We start from the raw sequence: 19001 nt of genomic DNA, 5'->3' as shown, positions 1-19001 counted from the left end.
TTAAAAAAAAGGGAAAGAAAAAGAATTAAAGAAAAAGAAGAAGCCGCCATGTGGCAGCCCAAGAAAAGTGTACTATTACAAGAGTCTTTAAATCTTTTATGTATTAGATACTAGTTTTTAGCGCGCTTGATTCATTTAAAATAACGGCTACATAAATTGATTTTTTTTTATAAAAAAAAAAAAGAGGAAAAAAGACACAAAAGAAATGAAGATAAAAGCAGAAAAAAAAATCTTAAGCAAAAGATAGAAAAAAAAAAATTTTAACTTATTTTGTTGTGATTTAAATTACTTCTATTTTATTTTGTTTAATTTGATTTTTTTTAAAAATTTGGTGCACTTTTACTTTATTCCACTGTGATTTGTTTAATTTGATTCTTATTTGAATTATTTATTTCATGTTATCTCAGTAGTGTCAGCAATTTAGTAAAAAAACAAAATTAAAAGGACAAAATTGGACCACAAATCAATTTAAAACATATAGAAGTATAATAATAATAATAATAATAATTATTATTATTATTATTATAATAATAGAAATATAATAATTATAATTTTAGTGTATTTTTGTTTTATTTTATTTTTATCAAATTATTTATAACATTTTTATTTGAGTAGCATCAAAAATTTAATACAAAACAATGTTAAAATGGGTAAAATTAGACCACAAATTACTAAAAAAATAAATAAATCTAATAAATAATATTATTATTATAACAACAATAATAAAAAGAAAAGGCAAAATTTTTTGGGCCATCAGAAAAAAAATAATAATAACAAAACGTTTCATTACAAAGACAAACCCATTCACCTTTAGAGGTATGTACGGATTTGACAAGAGACGTGTTGGCAAATGATCACCATCTTTATGTTCCAAAATAACAGGGTTAATCCCACAAATAGTTTTGAGGTTTACTTCAATTTTACTTTAGTCTCTAATTATAAAAATGTCTCACAGTTAATCTTTAAAGGGATGTTTATTTTTTATATTCATCCCTGATTTTGAATCATGATTCATGATTCTTTACAGTATTTTCTCTCATAAAAAATACACGTAAAACGAAAATAATTCTGAATACATAAACTAAACATAACTTAAGATTTTATCTATTTCGATCCTTCAGTTAGCTAGATGTTAGATATTTAACAAAATCTGTAAAAATCAAAGACTAAAATTAAAAACATCTAAAATTTAACTAAAACAATACAAAAAACAAAAATTAATACACAAAGATAGTCTCTAAATTTTAACTCTTTCTAATTTTAGTCTTTAATTTACACATATTTCGTCAAATATTTTACACTTAGTTAGCGAAATGACCGAAATTAAAACAAAGTAAAATCTCAAAAACTAATTATGAGACGTTTTAAAAGTCAAGAACCAACAAGAAATTGAAGGTATACCTCATGGATCATTTGTAGAAGTAACCCAAAATAAAAACTTAATACAACTATGGAACGTAGTATCCAAGTGTTGGCACTTAGCACATGAAACAGCAGCCAACGAAGCTAAAGACGCTCATTGAAAACGAACATAAACTCTTCCAAAATTTTCATGACAAGAAAGATAATGTGTTGAATATTTATGGAAAGAAGATGCAAAGCCTACAAAAAACAGCAGGACAGCCGTAATTTTTATCAAAATATTGATACAGCCGATGAAATTTCAATAAAAGTTGAGAATATTTGAAAACGATATATTATTTCACTTCGATGGATCTCCCTTTCAATTACTCTTCATTTTTCTAAAATGATATCCTTAAAACTTTTCCAATCAATATTCACTGCTATTTTGTCAGCTGCCACTGCACTGACATATCATAGGATGTGCACCTACAAAACAGAAAACCAAATTGTAAATCTCTACACTTAGAACCCATTTATTTTACCAATTCGAGTTTTGCTATAGTAAAAAGCTCTCAGAAACAGTCACATCTAACTTATTTATTACAGTAAAAAAGCTCACATAAAGTCACATCTCAACTCGAATTAAAAACTCGAATCAGCGAACTAAACGGAATAAAACTCATGACAACTCTTATTTCACTACGATTGGCAATGAAATAATTAATGATATACAGTAATTTACAGAAATGCCCGTTGAAAACTATAGAAGCAAATGAAAGGGGGTAACATGGCAGTATGCCATTGTGCCACCCCAAAATTAAATAGGTATTTATACAGCAAGGGGCCATTTTCATTTCATTTCATTTAGAGAGAGAGAGAGAGAAAGAGTAGAATGCAAAACTAATCTGCCAAGAGTTCGAGAAAAACCAAAAAAGTGAAAGTCATACAGTTATTTATAATGCATGATGCAGAGATGAAGACTCCTGTAAATGTTTGATTAAGAAAATAGTGGAAGACATCAAGGCAGCGAAAATCGAATTTCGAAGCTTCAATGATTGTACTATTTGCTAACAAGCTAAATTAGATATTTTGAATGTTAGCTGCGGAGACAGACAATAATGCATAGTTGCACAGCTTATGTGCATTAAATGAAACAGAAATGAAGGACATCCAACCCAAATCAAGCTAAACTGAAGAATAGTCCAGTACAAATTTGTTTACCTATTAAGGTGGAGGAAACACTTTGCAACGCCAAACGAAAGCTTCAGAACTTTGCACCTCGCTTCTCATCTTTTGTGTGTAATGCTCCATAGTATGCGCCTTCTCGTCCATTATATTGTTAGGCACCGTATCTTCAGCTAGTTTCACTGCTGCCATCTGAGCCAGTTGAAAGTTCTCTCCAGCACGTTGCAGCTTTCTTGCAGTTTCCACCTCTCCCAACATCACAAGAGCAAGCAACAATGATTTTAACTCACGTTTCGCACTATCTGTTGGCGACATGCCTTTCAAATGCTCCACCAAAGCCATCTCCTCACCAGCACTACAATGCCAAGTAGCAAGTTATGTTACAATGGAAAAGGGAAAAGAAATATACTCAAATCCCCAATTTAAACGTGCGCGCACACACCAAAAAAAAAAAAAAGAAAAAAAAAAGAAAAAGAAACCTGCCAGGACGAATTTTTCCTCTCTTCCTCTGACACCTGGTGTCTCTAGCCTTGCTAGCTGCACTTGAGCTGATGGAAGTGACACGGCTGGTCCTTGTCCTGTGGATCAAATTTGGCAACCACTCGATAATTAGAAGTAGCATTAACGTTCAGACCACCAATTTCAAGGAAGATTCATAGTGGACATGGTAGCAGAAATATGAACAGGCAAGAACACGGGAAAAGATGGAATGAGCCAAGAAAACATGAGTGAAAAGATATCTCCAGATTCCACGAAGGCAATAGGGCTATGCACAATTGCACGTTGATTTATATCATAACGAAGAAAAACACACACCAAAGGTGTAGCAGTGTGACTTAAATACAAAGACATACCCCGTAGTATATGCACTCATTCCACTTAAGTTACTGCTAGTTTCTGAAGCAGCATCATCCTCTAGATCACTCATCGGTTGTTCCTCTGACTGGATCTTTGCCGCAAGAAGTAATCTCCTTTGTCGTACAGCTAAGTATCGAGCCAAGTACTTTCCTACTTTCTCCAAACTTTCCTCATATTCACTGACAAGCAAGCTCGCACAGTCCAAGGATGAGTTTTTCACTTCTGAGATCAAATCCTGTTTATTGTGCATTAAAGCAACCCTCAAAGCCTCCTCCCACTCTCTTGCAGTGATTAACAAACTAATTCCATTGTCGACATCTCCGCAATACTCCAAGACAATTTTGGCAGCGTCCCCAGGTTTACCAAGAGCTTGAAGTTCTTCACAGAGCTCGTGAGCCAATAATGTTATCTCTTCTTTCCCCAGTTTAAGCAGCCCCGCAACTGTAAGGACTCCACCCCAACTACCACAAGCTCGATATGACTTCAACGCCTTTCCTAAACTGGAAGTGCACAGATAGGTTGCAGCAGCATCCTCAAAATGTTTTTCATCACTAAGATGATCCCCCCAAGCCTCAAGGATTTGCATCTTCTTCGCATGATCAGTTATCAGTTGAAGTCCCAAGGGAAAGAGTTGAGGATTTTGCTTCATTAGGTTCATACAATCTGCATAATAATCATCCCCTGCGGAAAAAATGTCCTTGAGAGCTTTCTCAAACCTACAGAGCTTAAGGTCAATATTGTAACGCATCAAATCAAGTGGCAAACGTTCCAGTTCTTGAAGAAAAGGAAGAAACTCTTTAGGGTCTCGCTGAGAGTTCAGTGCCACGATAGCTGCAAGGTTCAAATCATAAAGGCCTAAAGCAGCTTGAAAAACTGCCTCAGACTCAGACAACCACAAGAGATGCTTCAAGGCTTCTTCAGCAGAGGGGTAAGACGTTCTCCTTGGGTCATCAGCACCTAATAATTCCATTTCGCGGATGACTTTTACTCTCTCCAATGCTTCTTCAAGTGCAGGGGGGTCACTTCGAGCAAGGGTTGTCAAAATACAAAGCTCCCTCGAAGGACTCTCAGGTAACTGCTCCTCAAGAGCCTTCCTTATGGCCCGCAAGATGGAGGAAACCTTATCAGTAGCATCAGAACCAACGGAACATCTAGCTTGCACATCTCTTGCTTCTTTCAAGAAAGGCAGACAGTTAAATTTTTTATATAATGTTTCCATTATATTTTCATTCTTTATGGCACAAACAAACTCAGTTATGTAATTCAAACTCTTAACCTGCCTGACAAACTCCGAAGCTGATTGGAGAAATAGCTGCCAGCCACAATGATCAACAATGACATTAAAATCTATTCTGTGCCGCCTCAGCATGAGCAATGCATCTCTAAACCGCTGCTGCACCAATGCATTGCAAATGGATGACAGGACCAACTTTCTTGGGTAAATACATTCTAGGTTTCCCCGAGTAATTTGTAATATGACAGCAGCTTCGTCTCCATGGAGGACACCGGCAATTTTGGCACCTCTCTCCCATATATTCACATAGTTTATATTATCTTCTTCTCTCCTTTTATTAACAACATGGACAAAACCTGAGTATTTTGTTTCTAATTCTCCATGCAATATATCGCTTATGTCAACAATGAAAAGCAGATCCTGTTTAGTTGCAAGAGTTAAATGTGTGATTACTTGGTCAGCCAAATTTGAGTAAAACGAGAAACTGCTGCAGTTGTAGCATAATATCTTCCCACTAACATGCAGCCTACCAATGTCATCAAGTCCGAAAATCAACAGTCCATTGTTTCCAACTGGAACCACACTCATCCAAGGGCAAGACGATGAGAAACTCCGCTCATCATGTTTCAGGGAACCCCTGGAGATGCCCAGCTTTGGTATATGCTCAGAGATCTTTCCACCATAAAACTGAAGAAACGCTGAAGACTTTGTTGCATGATTGGCAGCAATACCAATAATCAGATCCTCTAGAGCAGTTTGACTGGACACATTTGCATGCCAGCCTGAGCAAGTCAATGCACCTGCAATGTGGTCCTTAGAACAAACGAGCTCAATTTCCTGCAAACGATAACCAAGAAACCGATCCTCACTCAAAGAAGTGTGGGACAAGTTACTATGGTTGAACCCATAGTGAGAAACTGCAAGGATCTTGTGCGAGTCCAACCATGTATAATGTATAAATGACCCAAGTGGCATATTTGACGCAGAAGCTTCAACATTGAATTCCTTGCCTTCCAGCTCTTCCCAAGATTCAATTGGAGGAAGCTCTACAACACACAAACATCCATTAGAGAGAAAAGCAGCCAAACAATTCGTAGAATCCCTCGAATACAACTGCATGTCTCGAACAGCACTGGGAAATTTAAGGTCGAATAAATACATAGGAGGTGGTATTAGGGATAAAGAGAGTGGGGTTACAAGTATTTTGGAGTCGTCAATGACCAACGCAGTTGAGTTATCCATGACAGCCGTGTTCCAAATGAAATTAAACAGAGTGACTTGGCCACCATGCGTCCAACAAATCAGCTCCATTGGTTTCACCGGATCCCAAATGAAACTCACTTCATCCTGCCTTAAGTATCTTATTTCCTGTTTTAAATACCAATGATTGTTACTGAAAAACCAGATCTTTAAAGAATCGTAATCTCCACATCTGACTACAGCTGCAAGAAGATCCGAACTACAATTCCACTTGAGAATTTTTATTGTCGCATCCATTTGCTCATTAATGCTAAACAAGCTTCTTTCTAACCCATTCCTCTCACAGAAGACTATTGATGGACACTCATTTTCTGCTTTTCTGTCATAAACAGCTGCAATTTTTGCTCCACTGGGCATCCATTCCAAAACTGGTCCCATGAATAGCTTTGGTTCTGAAGCAGCGTGCAGCAACCCTGAATCTCGCTCCCAAACTTTAATCCTCTTAAGCAAGGAAGAGGAATCTGACTCATTACTTAGTGTTGCAAAATATTTCCCATCACCACGCCAAGAAATGGGGCTCCTGAAATGGTATCCAGAATATTTTGGCTCACCTGCGACCATAATCAAGTCGGGATAGCCAGATCTATCAAAACAGGTGGAAGAGCCTTCTCAGCAAAGGAAAAGGGTCATCGGTCAATTACAGAAGCACAATTTTTGAAAGCTAAGATATTAACACAATTATCACTTGCTCTGAAGCAGTTGCAGTTCAAAGACTTAAAAAAATGAAAAATGAAAAATAATAAAAAAACAAAAAACAAAAAAGCCATATAGGTTAGATAAGTTAATAATTTATTTTCTGTTAGACCCCTACTGAAGCAAGTTTACACTAGGAAGGGCAAAACGGGTAGAAAACACAGAGTTAGGGGGCTAAGGGAAAATATTGAAAGTGGCTAGGATGGGCTGACGTGGCAAGGGGGCTAATCTGGGAGTAATTTGAATGGGGGAAGGGCAGTAGGTTTAGGCAGTGAGTATTTTCATCTTCCGAGTGTTGGGTGTGTTGCCGGAATGGCTGGTAGTGCCGGAGAGCTCGAAATCTCCAATCTATCCTATATATTTCAGTGTAATTTGGTGTTCTTGGCTGATTGGATTAATAAAATTTCCTCCGATTACTCTCATTTTCTTGTTGTTTCTGGTGTGTGTGTGAGTGTGGAATTGGTGTTTGGCTGATTTTCTGAGCTAGGTTCCTAACAATTTCCCTGTTTAAGCTCTAAGATCCTAATTCAGAATTAAAAAGTAATTCTTTTGTTAATAACTGATTCCGCTGAAGACACCATACGTGCTGTGAAGTCAATAGTCTTCTGCTAAGGATTCAAAAATTCCCCATTTGCTTCAAGTAATGTCACTGTACCATGTTATAAGTTACAACCATAATCTGTACTACAAGATGACACCAGAAGTAATAGTATAACACCTCCCATATGAGGTGGCCCAGCTCAATCAAATAAATGCAACCAATTTTAATCCCTTCTAAACAGCGTGTCCTTAGATAATATTTCAAGAAAAAATGATAACAGACACCCGGTTACGATCGAATATTGGCCCAAACTTCCATTTATGTACCGGTTTCTTGTATAATAAGAATATAAAGAAAAATGCCTAGACTTTCCTTACTTCCAGAGCATGAAATGGGAGCATGAAATGGGAGCATGAAATGGGAGCATGAAATGGTCAGGAACATAAACGAAAAAGCAAAAAAGTACAAAGAATGACTCTAGGAAAGTTAAAATGCAATTGACTCTAGAATTTCAAACGGTCCAAGTCTAAGTATTCAGTCCTCTTCAGTAGATGTTTATATCTTAACATAACGAGGTATAAACATTTCAATCGGGATTTTAGAACTAAACATAAAGTCTTCATTTTCAGATTAGATTATACAGGAAGTGCGATCGAGATCACAAAGAGAAACTGAGTTCAAAGCTTCTCAATACACGTGGATTTGGGGTGTGCAACATGGCTGTGTACGGAAATCAAGGAAGCATTGATCAAAGGTAAGGACGGAGGTTTTAGGAGAGCCTACAGAAGGTCAAATTATAGATTGATATTGGAATGCAGCAAGAATATAGGAGGGAGCTTCATGAAGATTTCTAAGATAAGGAACGCAGGGATAGGAAAAGTCATTCCAGGAGAATATGCTTTTCAAGGATGGGAGAGATTTAGAGGTTGTCTTCAGAACTTTTTCAACCAAAGCAGCTTTCAGAAAAATGAAAAGGCGGGAGTAAGATTGAATAAGGGCTGCCCTGCCGAAGGAATGAAGGTAGAAGTGGTAAAATCTTGGAAAACGGCAGTGGTAGTTATAAGTAGAAGTGTGGATACAGACTGAAAGGTAATCAATGGTTTGATTGGAGGTAGGCTGATGCAGTATGTGGAGGTGGTTCCTATGGCAGCAGATAGAGCAGTTGTTTGGTGCAGGAATGAAGCAGGGAGGATCTCATTGTTGACTGAACAAACTCTGTTTTACAGAAGAAATACAATTGCGAGAATGGAGCCATGGTCAATCTATTCTCATTGGGATCACATCAAGATTAAAAGCAAGGAACAGTTGGATTGGGATAGAAGGACTGCCTCGGAACCTGTGGAATATTCACGCATTCAAGGTCATTGGCGAGGCTTGCGGAGGACTGTAGGAGGTCGTCAAAGAGACATTGGATCATTCATTCCTTCTGTTCACAAAAATCAAGATTAGAGGATTGAAGGAAGGTCGTACGCCACATGTGTTGGAAGTTTGTTGTCAAGGCAAGAGAATTAAGCCATACTGAAAATAGAGGAAGACCAAAAAAGATGAAGAAGTTCAAACCAGCTTCAAAGAAAATAGAGAAGTGGAATTCATAATAGAAGGGCAGGCAGATTCAAAAGGGGATTTCGACAATCATCAATTCGATGGGAGCAATTCAGAGGAAGAGATCAGTTCTTGCAGTCGCTCGGTATCCTCTTTTTGCTCTATAGAGGAGAACGAGGCTTTGGAAGGTGAGGATGGTTTTGTGGGACTCGAGGAAGTGAGATTCTCAGTGGCTGATGAGATTTCAGAAGGAAATAACCTCCTCGGGTTTCGCAAGGAGCAGGTTCTAAGTCGAAATGTGTTGGTTGTTTCCCCTTTGGCATCTTTGGCTCCACAGGAGGCGGAGGAGAGCATGGAGGAGCACCTAAAAGAAGGGTTGTTGAATGCTGAGTCGCAGGGGGAAGATCCAAAAGAGAAGGAAGATAACAAGCAGCTTGCATGTTTGAGTCAGGGCAACAAAGTGATAATTGGGGGTAAGGAAGTGGAATGGAGTAAAATTAGATCGGCGCTTCAGTTTCGGCAATAGATGATAATGTGGAGGGTACATCAAAGGCAGCAAGAAGAAAGGGCCAAGAAAGGGAGTTGAAGAATTTGGAATTCAACATTCAGTACGATAAGTACATCAGTGGGGCAGCAAAAGGTCATAAATGAAGATTATGTCGTGGAACATTAGAGGAGGAAACTCCCCATCAAAAAGAAGGGGAGTTCAGGAGGTTGTGTGCAAAGAAGGTCCGGATATTTTAATTCTTCAAGAGGTTAAAAGGAATGAGGTTGATAGAAAGTTTGTGGGAAGCATTTGGCAATCCAGATTCAAGGAGTGGGTAATGTTGGCGGTTGTAGGCAGATCGGGAGGGATTTTAGTAGTATGGGACGTTAGAAGAATTATAGTAAAAAGTTTTTTGGGAGACTTCTCGGTCACAATAAAGGTTGAGGAAGGGGATTTTTGGTGGCTTTTGGGTGTGTATGGCCCGAATCACTACAATAAAAGGGGTTTGTTTTGGGACGAGTTAGCAAGCTTTGGAGTTTATGTGGGCAAAGTTGGTGTGTTGGGGGAGATTTCAACGTCACTCGATTTTTATTGGAAAAGAGTGGCAGCAGCAATTTGACAAGGAGCAGGAAGATTTTTTATGAGCTTATTAAAGATATGTGTTTATTAGACCCGTCTCTCCACAACGCAAAGTGGTCTAATTTCAGAGACTCGCCTATTTGTTGTAGGCTGGACCAGTTCTTACTTTCTGAAGGGTGGATGAATTGTTTTCCATTTGGTCGTCAAGAGGCAATAGTTCGGGCTAGTTCAGATCACTGCCCCATCTTATTTCACATGAAACCGCCTAAATGGGGGCCTTCCCCGTTCAGATTTGACAATATTTGGCTTGAGAATAAAGATTTGATAAGAAAATTGAAGATATGGGGGGAGGAGGCAGAGGTTAGTGGCTGGGAAGGTTACAGAGTAATGAGGAAGGTGAAATTGATGAAGGACAAGGTGAAAAAATGGATTCTTGAGTCGGCAGAGGCGGCTCGAGTAATCCCCCAATTTGCAAGAGGAGAGGAGATTATTAAAACAGACTTTTCAGCTTAATTGAGAAGGAAGATAGGGCATTGAAGTTGAGATGTAAGTCTACATGGGCTAGAGAAGGAGATGCTTATACTAAACTTTTCCATCGGTTGCTGAGCGAGAGGAGAACAAGGAACTCTATTTCCAAATTGGAGTCCGATGATGGAATAGTGTTAGAAGATGAGGAGAAATGCTCGAAGATAATAGTCGAATTCTATAAGAAATTATATGAGTCATCAGGAGGAGCTTTTAACGGAATTGAAGGTTTGGAGTGGAACCCGATTTCTAGAAGGGCTGCTGAGGAGTTGGAAAAACCATTTGAGGAGGGAGAGATCAAAAGAGTGGTATTTAGTTGTGACGGAAACAAGGCCCCTGGCCCAGATGGTTTCACCCTCTCTTTCTTTCAAGAATGTTGACAGTTTCTAAAGGGCAATCTGTTGAAGGTGTTTGAAGAATTTTCGAGAACAGGAATTATTAATAACATCACCAACGAAACATACATTTGTTTAATCCCCAAGAAGACCAATTCCTGTAAGCTTAAATATTTCAGACCGATTAGTTTGGTCTCAAGCTTATATAAAATCATTTTGAAGGTTTTGTCAGGTAGGCCGAGAGGCAAATTCTCGGCTTCTAGAGGGTTACATTAGGGAGATCCGCTTTCCCCTTATTTGTTCACTCCCACGACAAACGTGCTGAGTAGGTTGGTTGATCGGGCTGTTGAAGCTTCTCTCTTTAGTCCATTTAATGTGGGGAGGTTGAACGTCAGAATTAGCCAGCTACAATTCACTGATGACACGTTATTTTTCAGCCTACTGGAGGTGGAGGAAAGCTTGTTGAATTTATCATCCATTTAGGAGATTTTTTGTTTAATCTCAGGTTTGAAAATCAACTTGGAAAAGAGCATTATTTTGGGGATAAATTTGGAGGAAAATAGGCTGTCCAGATTGGCTAGTGTTGTTGGTTGCTCAATTGGTTCTTGGCCGGTTAAGTATTTGGGATTGCCCTTAGGTGGAAATCCTTTGCAAACAGTTTTCTGGGAACCGGTGATTACGAGGGTTGCGAAGAGGTTGGATGGATGGAAGAAAGCATTTCTTTCGAAAGGGGGGCAGACTAACGCTTATTCAATCCGTTTTAGCGTCGCTGCCAATTTACTATATGTCGGTATTCAGAATCCCCACTGGAGTAGCTGAAACGAGTAAGAAACTTATGAGGGATTTCCTATGGGAGGGATTCTCGGAGGACATTTCAACTCGTTTAGTTGCTTGGAAGCAGGTTTGCAAACCAAAAGAACAGAGAGGATTGGGCATCGGTAACTTGAGACGGGTGAGACCATTAGATTTTGGGAGGACTCGTGGAGTGAAGAAGGGCCTTTGTGTTTAAGATTCCCTGCTTTATAGAATTTCCTCAAGTCACAATTTGAAAATCTCTAATCTCGTGTTGGAAAATGATCTCACAGAATGAACGGTCGGACTGCAGGACTTTAGATTCTCAAGAAATTTAACGGATAGGGAAGCAAGGGAATTTTCAGTGTTGACTGCAACATTGGAAAGGGTCAGGTTGCATGGTGCATTGGTAGATAGGAGGGATTGGGTACCTGATCACAACGGTATGTTTTCAGTTAGATCTATGTTCTCCTCGCTGACATGCAATAGTTCATCTCTGCAGTTCATTTTCCATGATAATATTTGGAAATCTCATGTTCCGAAGAAGGTCCAAGTCTTATGTTGGCTAGTTGCTCTTAACAAACTAAATACACACGATCCAATGCAACGTCGGAGTCCTTTTCTTTCTTTATCCCCGGGTTGGTGTTACTTGTGCATGAAAGATGGGGAGACGGCAGACCATACTTCCTTCATTGCCCTTTTTCCCGGATGATCACTTACTTTTTGAAGGAATATAGGTTTTATTGGGTTTTGCCTGGAAGTTGTAGTAATATGTTGATTCTCTCTCCTCCGTCAGAGAGGTTTGATTTTATGGAGGGCTTCAATTTTAGCAGTTTTCTGGGGTATATGGTTGGAAAGGAATAATAGAATTTTTTAGGACAAAGGGGAAGAAGAATCTATACTATGGGACAAAATCAAGTATTGGGTATCGTTGTGGGTTTATCGGGATAAAGAATTTGGAAGGCCTTTGTTTTCAGAACTTGTAAGATGTTGGGCTCCTTTTGTATAGCCCTGCCCTACATTTTCAGTTCTCCGGCCTGACTTTGTTTTTGGTTTGGTTTGTTTTGCTTGTCTCTTCTTTTGTTCTGGTCGTGGAGGATAACTCTTCCTCCCTGCTCCCAGTTTCTTTTACTTTTTATTATATTTGATAAATTTCTTCGTTTCTTTTCAAAAAAAAAAAAAAAAAGAAATGGTCAGGAACATAAGTTATGCAAAAATCCAAGAATAGAGGAAAAAGGTCCTTACGTACGTCAACACCATCAGGAAGATCGCTTAGTGAAGTCTCGTACAACAAGTCCCAATCATGAGTCATTACTAGCATCTGCTCAAAACCAGTAACTATGCAAAGCAAATCTCCATCTGGACTGGGTGAGATGCACCTCACACCACCCTCCACTTGACCAACAACTTTTGTTATTTTACCATCCACATTATGCAACAACATTAGCCCACTGTGGGTTCCCAACAGCAACGCCTCTTTCTCCATGACATAATCAAAGGACACAATGTAGTCCCAAACCTCCAAATCAATATAATCAACTTCAGCCAATAACGAGGTTCTCCTCCAAGCTCCTTCATTCTAGCACATGAAAAACCATTTACTTTATGTTAAGAGAATGCAAGCTAATGAAATCCAAAACATAAATTTTACAAACTATGCGCTTAAAATGAAGTTAACAACACTTTCCAGCTCCCACAAAGCACATAACAATCAAAACTTAACCCATAAGGTATTTCACAAATGTAACTTATTCAATGACGTGTTAATAGAAGGGTTTTTTGCACTGGTGCACCCTGAAGTAAACTCATGGGTGTTTGGCAATTTGAATCTGAAACTTTTAGAGCCCGTTTGGTTGGAGGATTCGTTCTCTGATTCGAATCATGGTTCATGGTTCGTTATAGTATTTTCTCTCACAAAAAACACACGTAAATAAAAAATGGTTCTAATCTCATGGTTCTTAATCCATGAACCAAACGGACTCTTATTTAGGCATATGAGACCCTGAATTTGAAAACCATTGCAACTTTTGTACAATTGATAAAATTAATGGACAGAAATGCTCCAAAATTTACACAAATGCACCCCAAAACTTTTCATTGGTTAGCAAATTGGACCTAAAGTTTTCAATTTTGACATTCAGCACCCTGCTTGTCCAGACGAGCATTATTGATTGGACAGCACTGACTACTCTAGAATTATCAAATTAGACTCCTAAATGCCAAACTTAAAACTTTAGGATCCAACTTGCAAATAACGAGAAGTTCATAATACACTAATGCAAATTACCCTCGATTAAAATTACTCACTAAACTCTGCCTTGCTGTAGGCACCTCCTCTTCTATCCCAGATACTCCTCAAGTTTTTTTTTTTTCCACATTCGAAATACAATATAGATACTATACATACTTGTATACATATATATATATATGAATACATACATATATATACATATATGCAAATTGAGATACCATCTATATAAATATATATATATAAATGCAAATTGATGTACGTAGAATTATGGACGAAACAAGTGAGAATCTAACTAACCTGGAAGGAAGAAAGATGAGCGGTGTAAACGAAATTTGCAGAGGAAGCCAAGAACAAGCGATTTCGTTCGACATCGAGAGCTGAAAATGTCAGAACCTCATCCTTGGACTGCAAATGGACGTACTGCGAGACCTCCGAGAAGAGCTTCAGATTATTCATTTCCGAATCTTTTCGATTCAATTCACGCAAAGAAATAGCAGCAAAAATAGATCCTCCTGAAAAATCAGCAAAGCCCTAAGGACGAGGAACAGAGTCCAAGTGAGGGTTTATGAATGAAAGTAAGAACTAGTACAAAGAGGTTTAAGAGCGGGGTTAAACCTACCGCTGTTTTGTTACTTGACGGCGCACGGGAATGATGAATCTGACGTTTTTCGCTACTTTGTACCACTTTTTCTTTTCTTTTTTTTTTTGAATTGTAAGTATGGGCCATTTTGTTAATTACCAATTAAAAGCACGGTAATTAACGCATTTATTAAGTAAATGCTTCAATTATAATATAAAAAATAAATGTGATTTATCTGGTAAATGAAGTATTTTTGGGTTATTGCAGCGTATAAATGCGTGATTTACTAAGTAATTTCATTATTTACGAAATAAATTAAATTCTTGATTTGCCATTAGTGTTTGTACGTTTCTTGAAAAAGTAATGCTAACTTGGTAAATTTTGAATTTACCAAGTATATAAATGATTTGCCATTAAAATTCATATGGTTCTATTTCAAGTGATTCTAACATGGTAAATCTAAGATTTACTGTTACAATTTGTGCTGTTCTTTTTCAAGTGATTCTAACTTAGTAAATTCTGAATTATGTATATCAAAATTTCCCATTAAAGTTTGTATGGCTCTTCAAAAAGTGACCAAGTATATCCAGGATTACTATTAGAATTTGTATCGTTCTTTTTCAAGTGATTCTAGCTTGGTAAAATCTTAAATTTACTGTGTATTTCTAAGATTTAACATTAGAGTTTGCATGGTTCTTGAAAAAGTTGTGCTAAGTTGGTAAATCCTAGATTTATCAAGTATATTCAGGATTTACTATTAAAATTTGTACTATTCTTTTTCAAGTGATTCTACCTTGGTAAATCATAAATTTCCCGTATATATCTAAGATTTACCATTAGACTTTGCACGGTTCTTCAAAATGTGATGCTAATTTGATAAATATTAGATTTATCAAGTATATCCATGCTTTCTTATTACAATTTGTAGTGATCTTTTTTTAGTAATTCTAACTTGGTAAATCTTAGATTCACCGTGTATATTCAGAATTTACCATTAGAGTTTGCACGGTTCTTAAAAAGTGATGCTAACTTGGTAAATCCTGAATTTACTAAGTGTATATTAGAATTTGTACTATTCTTTTTCAAGTGATTCTAACTTGATAAAACATGGATTTACCATTAAAATTTATACGGTTCTTGAAAAAATAATACTAACTTAGATTTACCCAGTATATCTAAAATTTATTATTAGAATTTGTATTGTTTTTTCAAATGGTTATAGCTTGATAAATCCTGGATATATTTAGATTTATCAAAGGAAAGGGAAAATAGCAAGAAAAGGGTAAAATTGAAAAATGAAAAATGAAAAACATAAAATGGCCTATTAATTTCTATGCATTATTAAATTCTCAATTTACTTCCATAAGTTTTAAATGTAGGCCTATTTACTACAATTTTACTTTTAATTAGGTGGGTTTATTTAAACTTTCGATTGATTTGATGAGTTAAATTTAAAATCAACCCACCAACCCTTTTATGTTTACCTGTTAAAAAATGTTATTTATGCCATTCTAATTAGTTAGTCTAAAATTATTTAGAATTTTAAATTCCAGAAAGATTTTAAAATCATTTTTCAAAAGTTCAAAAGAATATCCTCCCCTTCCGCCCGACGTCCCATCGCCACTCACCCACCCCTTCCCCGGTGCGGTCACCATTATCGTTCTCTGGTAGAGAATTTGAGTGTAGAGGGTGAAAAGAATGCAGAAACAAGTGAGGGTTTGAGGCGCATAGGAATACTTTTCTTTAAGGTTTTATTTGCCCTCACTTCTCAAAGTTTGCTGATGAGTTTTAATGGCAAATTACCCCAAGATACAACAAACACTTGAACACAATATCTAGCAATAATATTGAGTTCCAGAACATTAATCAAGTCTGTAAATTTTTTAGAGAATTAATAAAGACAGAGGTGTCATTTCATGAATGAATGCATCCTCTTTAAACATTACAACCATTCACATAAAGGCACCTTTTCAATGTAAGGTATCTTTTCATAGATTAATACACATATTACAATTGTTATATCTATTGCTAATTGGTGTTCAAATATGTATGAAAGCATATCACCAATGGATGTAATGGTTCGAAACGTTTTAGATCACATAAACTCATGAAAACATTATTTTCTGCATAATTGTCGCTGCAGCGGATGTTTTCCCTCTGCAGCTGTAAACGGACCCGAGACATGCAAACATTTCGGCTGCAGCCGGTTTGGCCGAATCATCTGCTGCAACTTTTTGAAGTCCATTTTACACGAGTTTTTATGTTTTAATATTCAAACAACTTGTGATCTTAATCGAGACATATTACAATATCTCTAACATTCTCAACCTCCGTTGCGAGCCTGCGTCTACAAATAATCGCGAGACCCGCTTCTCTATGGAGCTCAACATTTTGTTGTAGTAAAATGAACTCGATCGTCATTTTTGCTTTTTCCCCACAATCATAACCTAATTAAAATAATTTCAAAAATTAGGAGACGTTTGGTTCATGGATTAAAATCATGTGATTAGAATTATTTTCGATTTATGTGTATTTTTTATGAGAGAAAATACTGTAACGAACCACGAATCATGATTTAAATTAGGGGACGAATCCCCCAACCAAACAATCTCTTAATTCACAAGAATCGCGGAATCCATGGCTTGTAACAATGAGAACACTAGAAAATCACAATAGGTACTTCGAAGATTATGAGTAACGGGGTTGGGCATTGTGCATGTGGAGTGACAATGGATGGGTGTGGGCATGGGGTGTTTGCCATGATATGGATTGGCCCTAAGGGTGAGTTGTGGGGCAGCGACGATGGGCCAGGGAAAGGGGTTGGCCATTCTCTCTCTCTATTTATAGTATGAAAAACCAATCAAAACTGACAAATCAGATTTGTAGGGGGGGACTCAAATAGGGAGTGAGAAGAAGGCAGTGAATATGGGCAGAGGAAGGGTATTAAAAATTAAATTTGTAGAGGAGGGGAGATCCGAGAATGCCAAATCGTTCAATCAGAGTCCAAATTAGAAAGCCTCGCCAGAGCTGAAGAAGGATGGAACTTCACCAGGATCGTTTGGGTTCACAAGCAAGGGGAGAAAATGGAGGGGTGATGGGTGGAGAGAAAACTCGACGAGTATTTTTGAGTTATGATGACTTAAGTATAGAGTTTGAGTTAAATTAAGTTATAATTTGAGTTGAAATTATAATTTGAGTTTTTGTTTAGTTGTGTACATTTGCGTTATGATTTGATATGAGAATCTTTTTAAGTTTATATTTGAGTGGATCAAAACTTGAATTTGTATTTATATAGTATTTTAATAAAAACTCTGCTGATGGAAAATTTTAATATGGTATATGGGTGGAGTTTTATTCGTCTTTTCGTTGTGAACGCATAGAAAGAAATCATCTCAATCGAAATTAAAACGAAAAAATTATGGCGTTGTTAAGAATAGAAAAAATATTGTTCATTAACTTGTGTTTGAGTTTAGGAACTTGAGTTGAAACGAAAACTTGAACTCAGATTTTAGACCCAAACTCAAGTTAAAACTCAAGTTTAAACTCAAATTTTACAAAAGAACATGAACTATAATAAAACTTGAGTTCAAACTTTTTATGAGTTTAGGTGCAAAAGAACAAGCCCTATGGGTTGGATTTGTTGAGTTCTTTTAGGGGTTGTTCTTTTACATTTTTAAGTGAGGGTGACTTGAGTGATGATCTTGAGTTAAGTTTGAGTTATAACTTGAGTTGAAGTTGTAACTTGAGTTTGTGTTTGGATGTGCACATTTGAGTTATGATTTGAATTGAGAATCTATTTGAGTATGTGTTTGGGTGGGTCAAAACTTAAATTTGTATTTAGATTGTATTTTAATAAAAACTCAATGGTGATGAAAAATTTTAATAGGGTGTATAGGTGGGGTTTTATTCGTCTTTTCGTTGTGAATACATAGAAAAAAATCATCTCAATCAGAATTAAAACAAAAAAGTTATGGTATTTTTAAGAATAGAAAAAATATTGTTCATTAATTTGAGTTCGAGTTTATAAACTCGAGTTGAAGGGGAAACTTGAACTCGAGTTTAGCCCCAAACTCGAGTTCAAACTCAAATTTTACAAAATAGCATGAACTTGAATAAAATTATAACTCGAATTCAAACATTTTCTAAGTTTCGTTGCAAAAGAACAACCTCTTAGATTTTTATGTTTTTCTTGTAATTTGTAAATGTTTTCAACATATTCAAAATTAATTCCATGGTTAAAATTCTGGAACAACTTAATTAAAATGATAGTAAAGATGTTTTATGTTCTAAAAAAATAACCTTAATGTACCAAAACACCATTTTTTTTTTTTTTACTTGAACCAAAAGTCCAATTTTTAATATCTAAGAGAATTGTTTCAAGATTATTATTAACATACGATATAAATAAGATGTTTGGAATAATAAAGGATAATAGAATAATTCTATCCCTAAATAAAATATTCACTTTTAAACTCCTTGTCTTTACTTTAACAATATTATCAAATAGTGTATTTTATTATTATTGAACAAGTATCATTCTAGATATACTCCTTTTATGTGGGTGGTTATAAATTTGTATATCTAATTTTAAGAGTGGTTAATCACAAGTAGCAATATCATTATGGGTTAGTTTATAAACTTACATGTAAATTGTTGACGGTGTTTTTCCGACAACGCGTTGTTTACTCTCCAAAGACACTCACAATAACACTCGCGATTTAATAAAGGATTAAAGTTGAGAAATAATGTAAATGAGACAAAGATTTATAGTGGTTCGGCAAGAACTCTTTGCCTA

General features: G+C 36.6%; 1 protein-coding gene across 1 annotated transcript; it reads right to left on the bottom strand.

Annotated features, from left to right (window-relative positions):
• Window positions 1-1606: 1606 nt before the first annotated feature.
• On the bottom strand, window positions 1607-14176 carry LOC21409017 (elongator complex protein 1). The gene is made up of 6 exons (XM_010096747.2): window positions 13924-14176; window positions 12621-12954; window positions 3384-6432; window positions 3009-3107; window positions 2566-2884; window positions 1607-1830 (listed from the first exon to the last, which is right to left on the bottom strand). The coding sequence occupies exons 1-5, from the start codon at window positions 14080-14082 to the stop codon at window positions 2569-2571; spliced, it is 3957 nt and encodes a 1318-aa protein (XP_010095049.2). The 5' UTR covers window positions 14083-14176; the 3' UTR covers window positions 1607-1830; window positions 2566-2568.
• Between the last annotated feature and the right edge of the window lie 4825 nt (window positions 14177-19001).

This window comes from Morus notabilis, unplaced genomic scaffold (assembly GCF_000414095.1).
Source record: "Morus notabilis unplaced genomic scaffold, ASM41409v2 Scaffold42, whole genome shotgun sequence".
Classification (NCBI taxonomy): Eukaryota; Viridiplantae; Streptophyta; class Magnoliopsida; order Rosales; family Moraceae; genus Morus; species Morus notabilis.
This window is presented reverse-complemented; position numbering and strand designations above follow the sequence as displayed.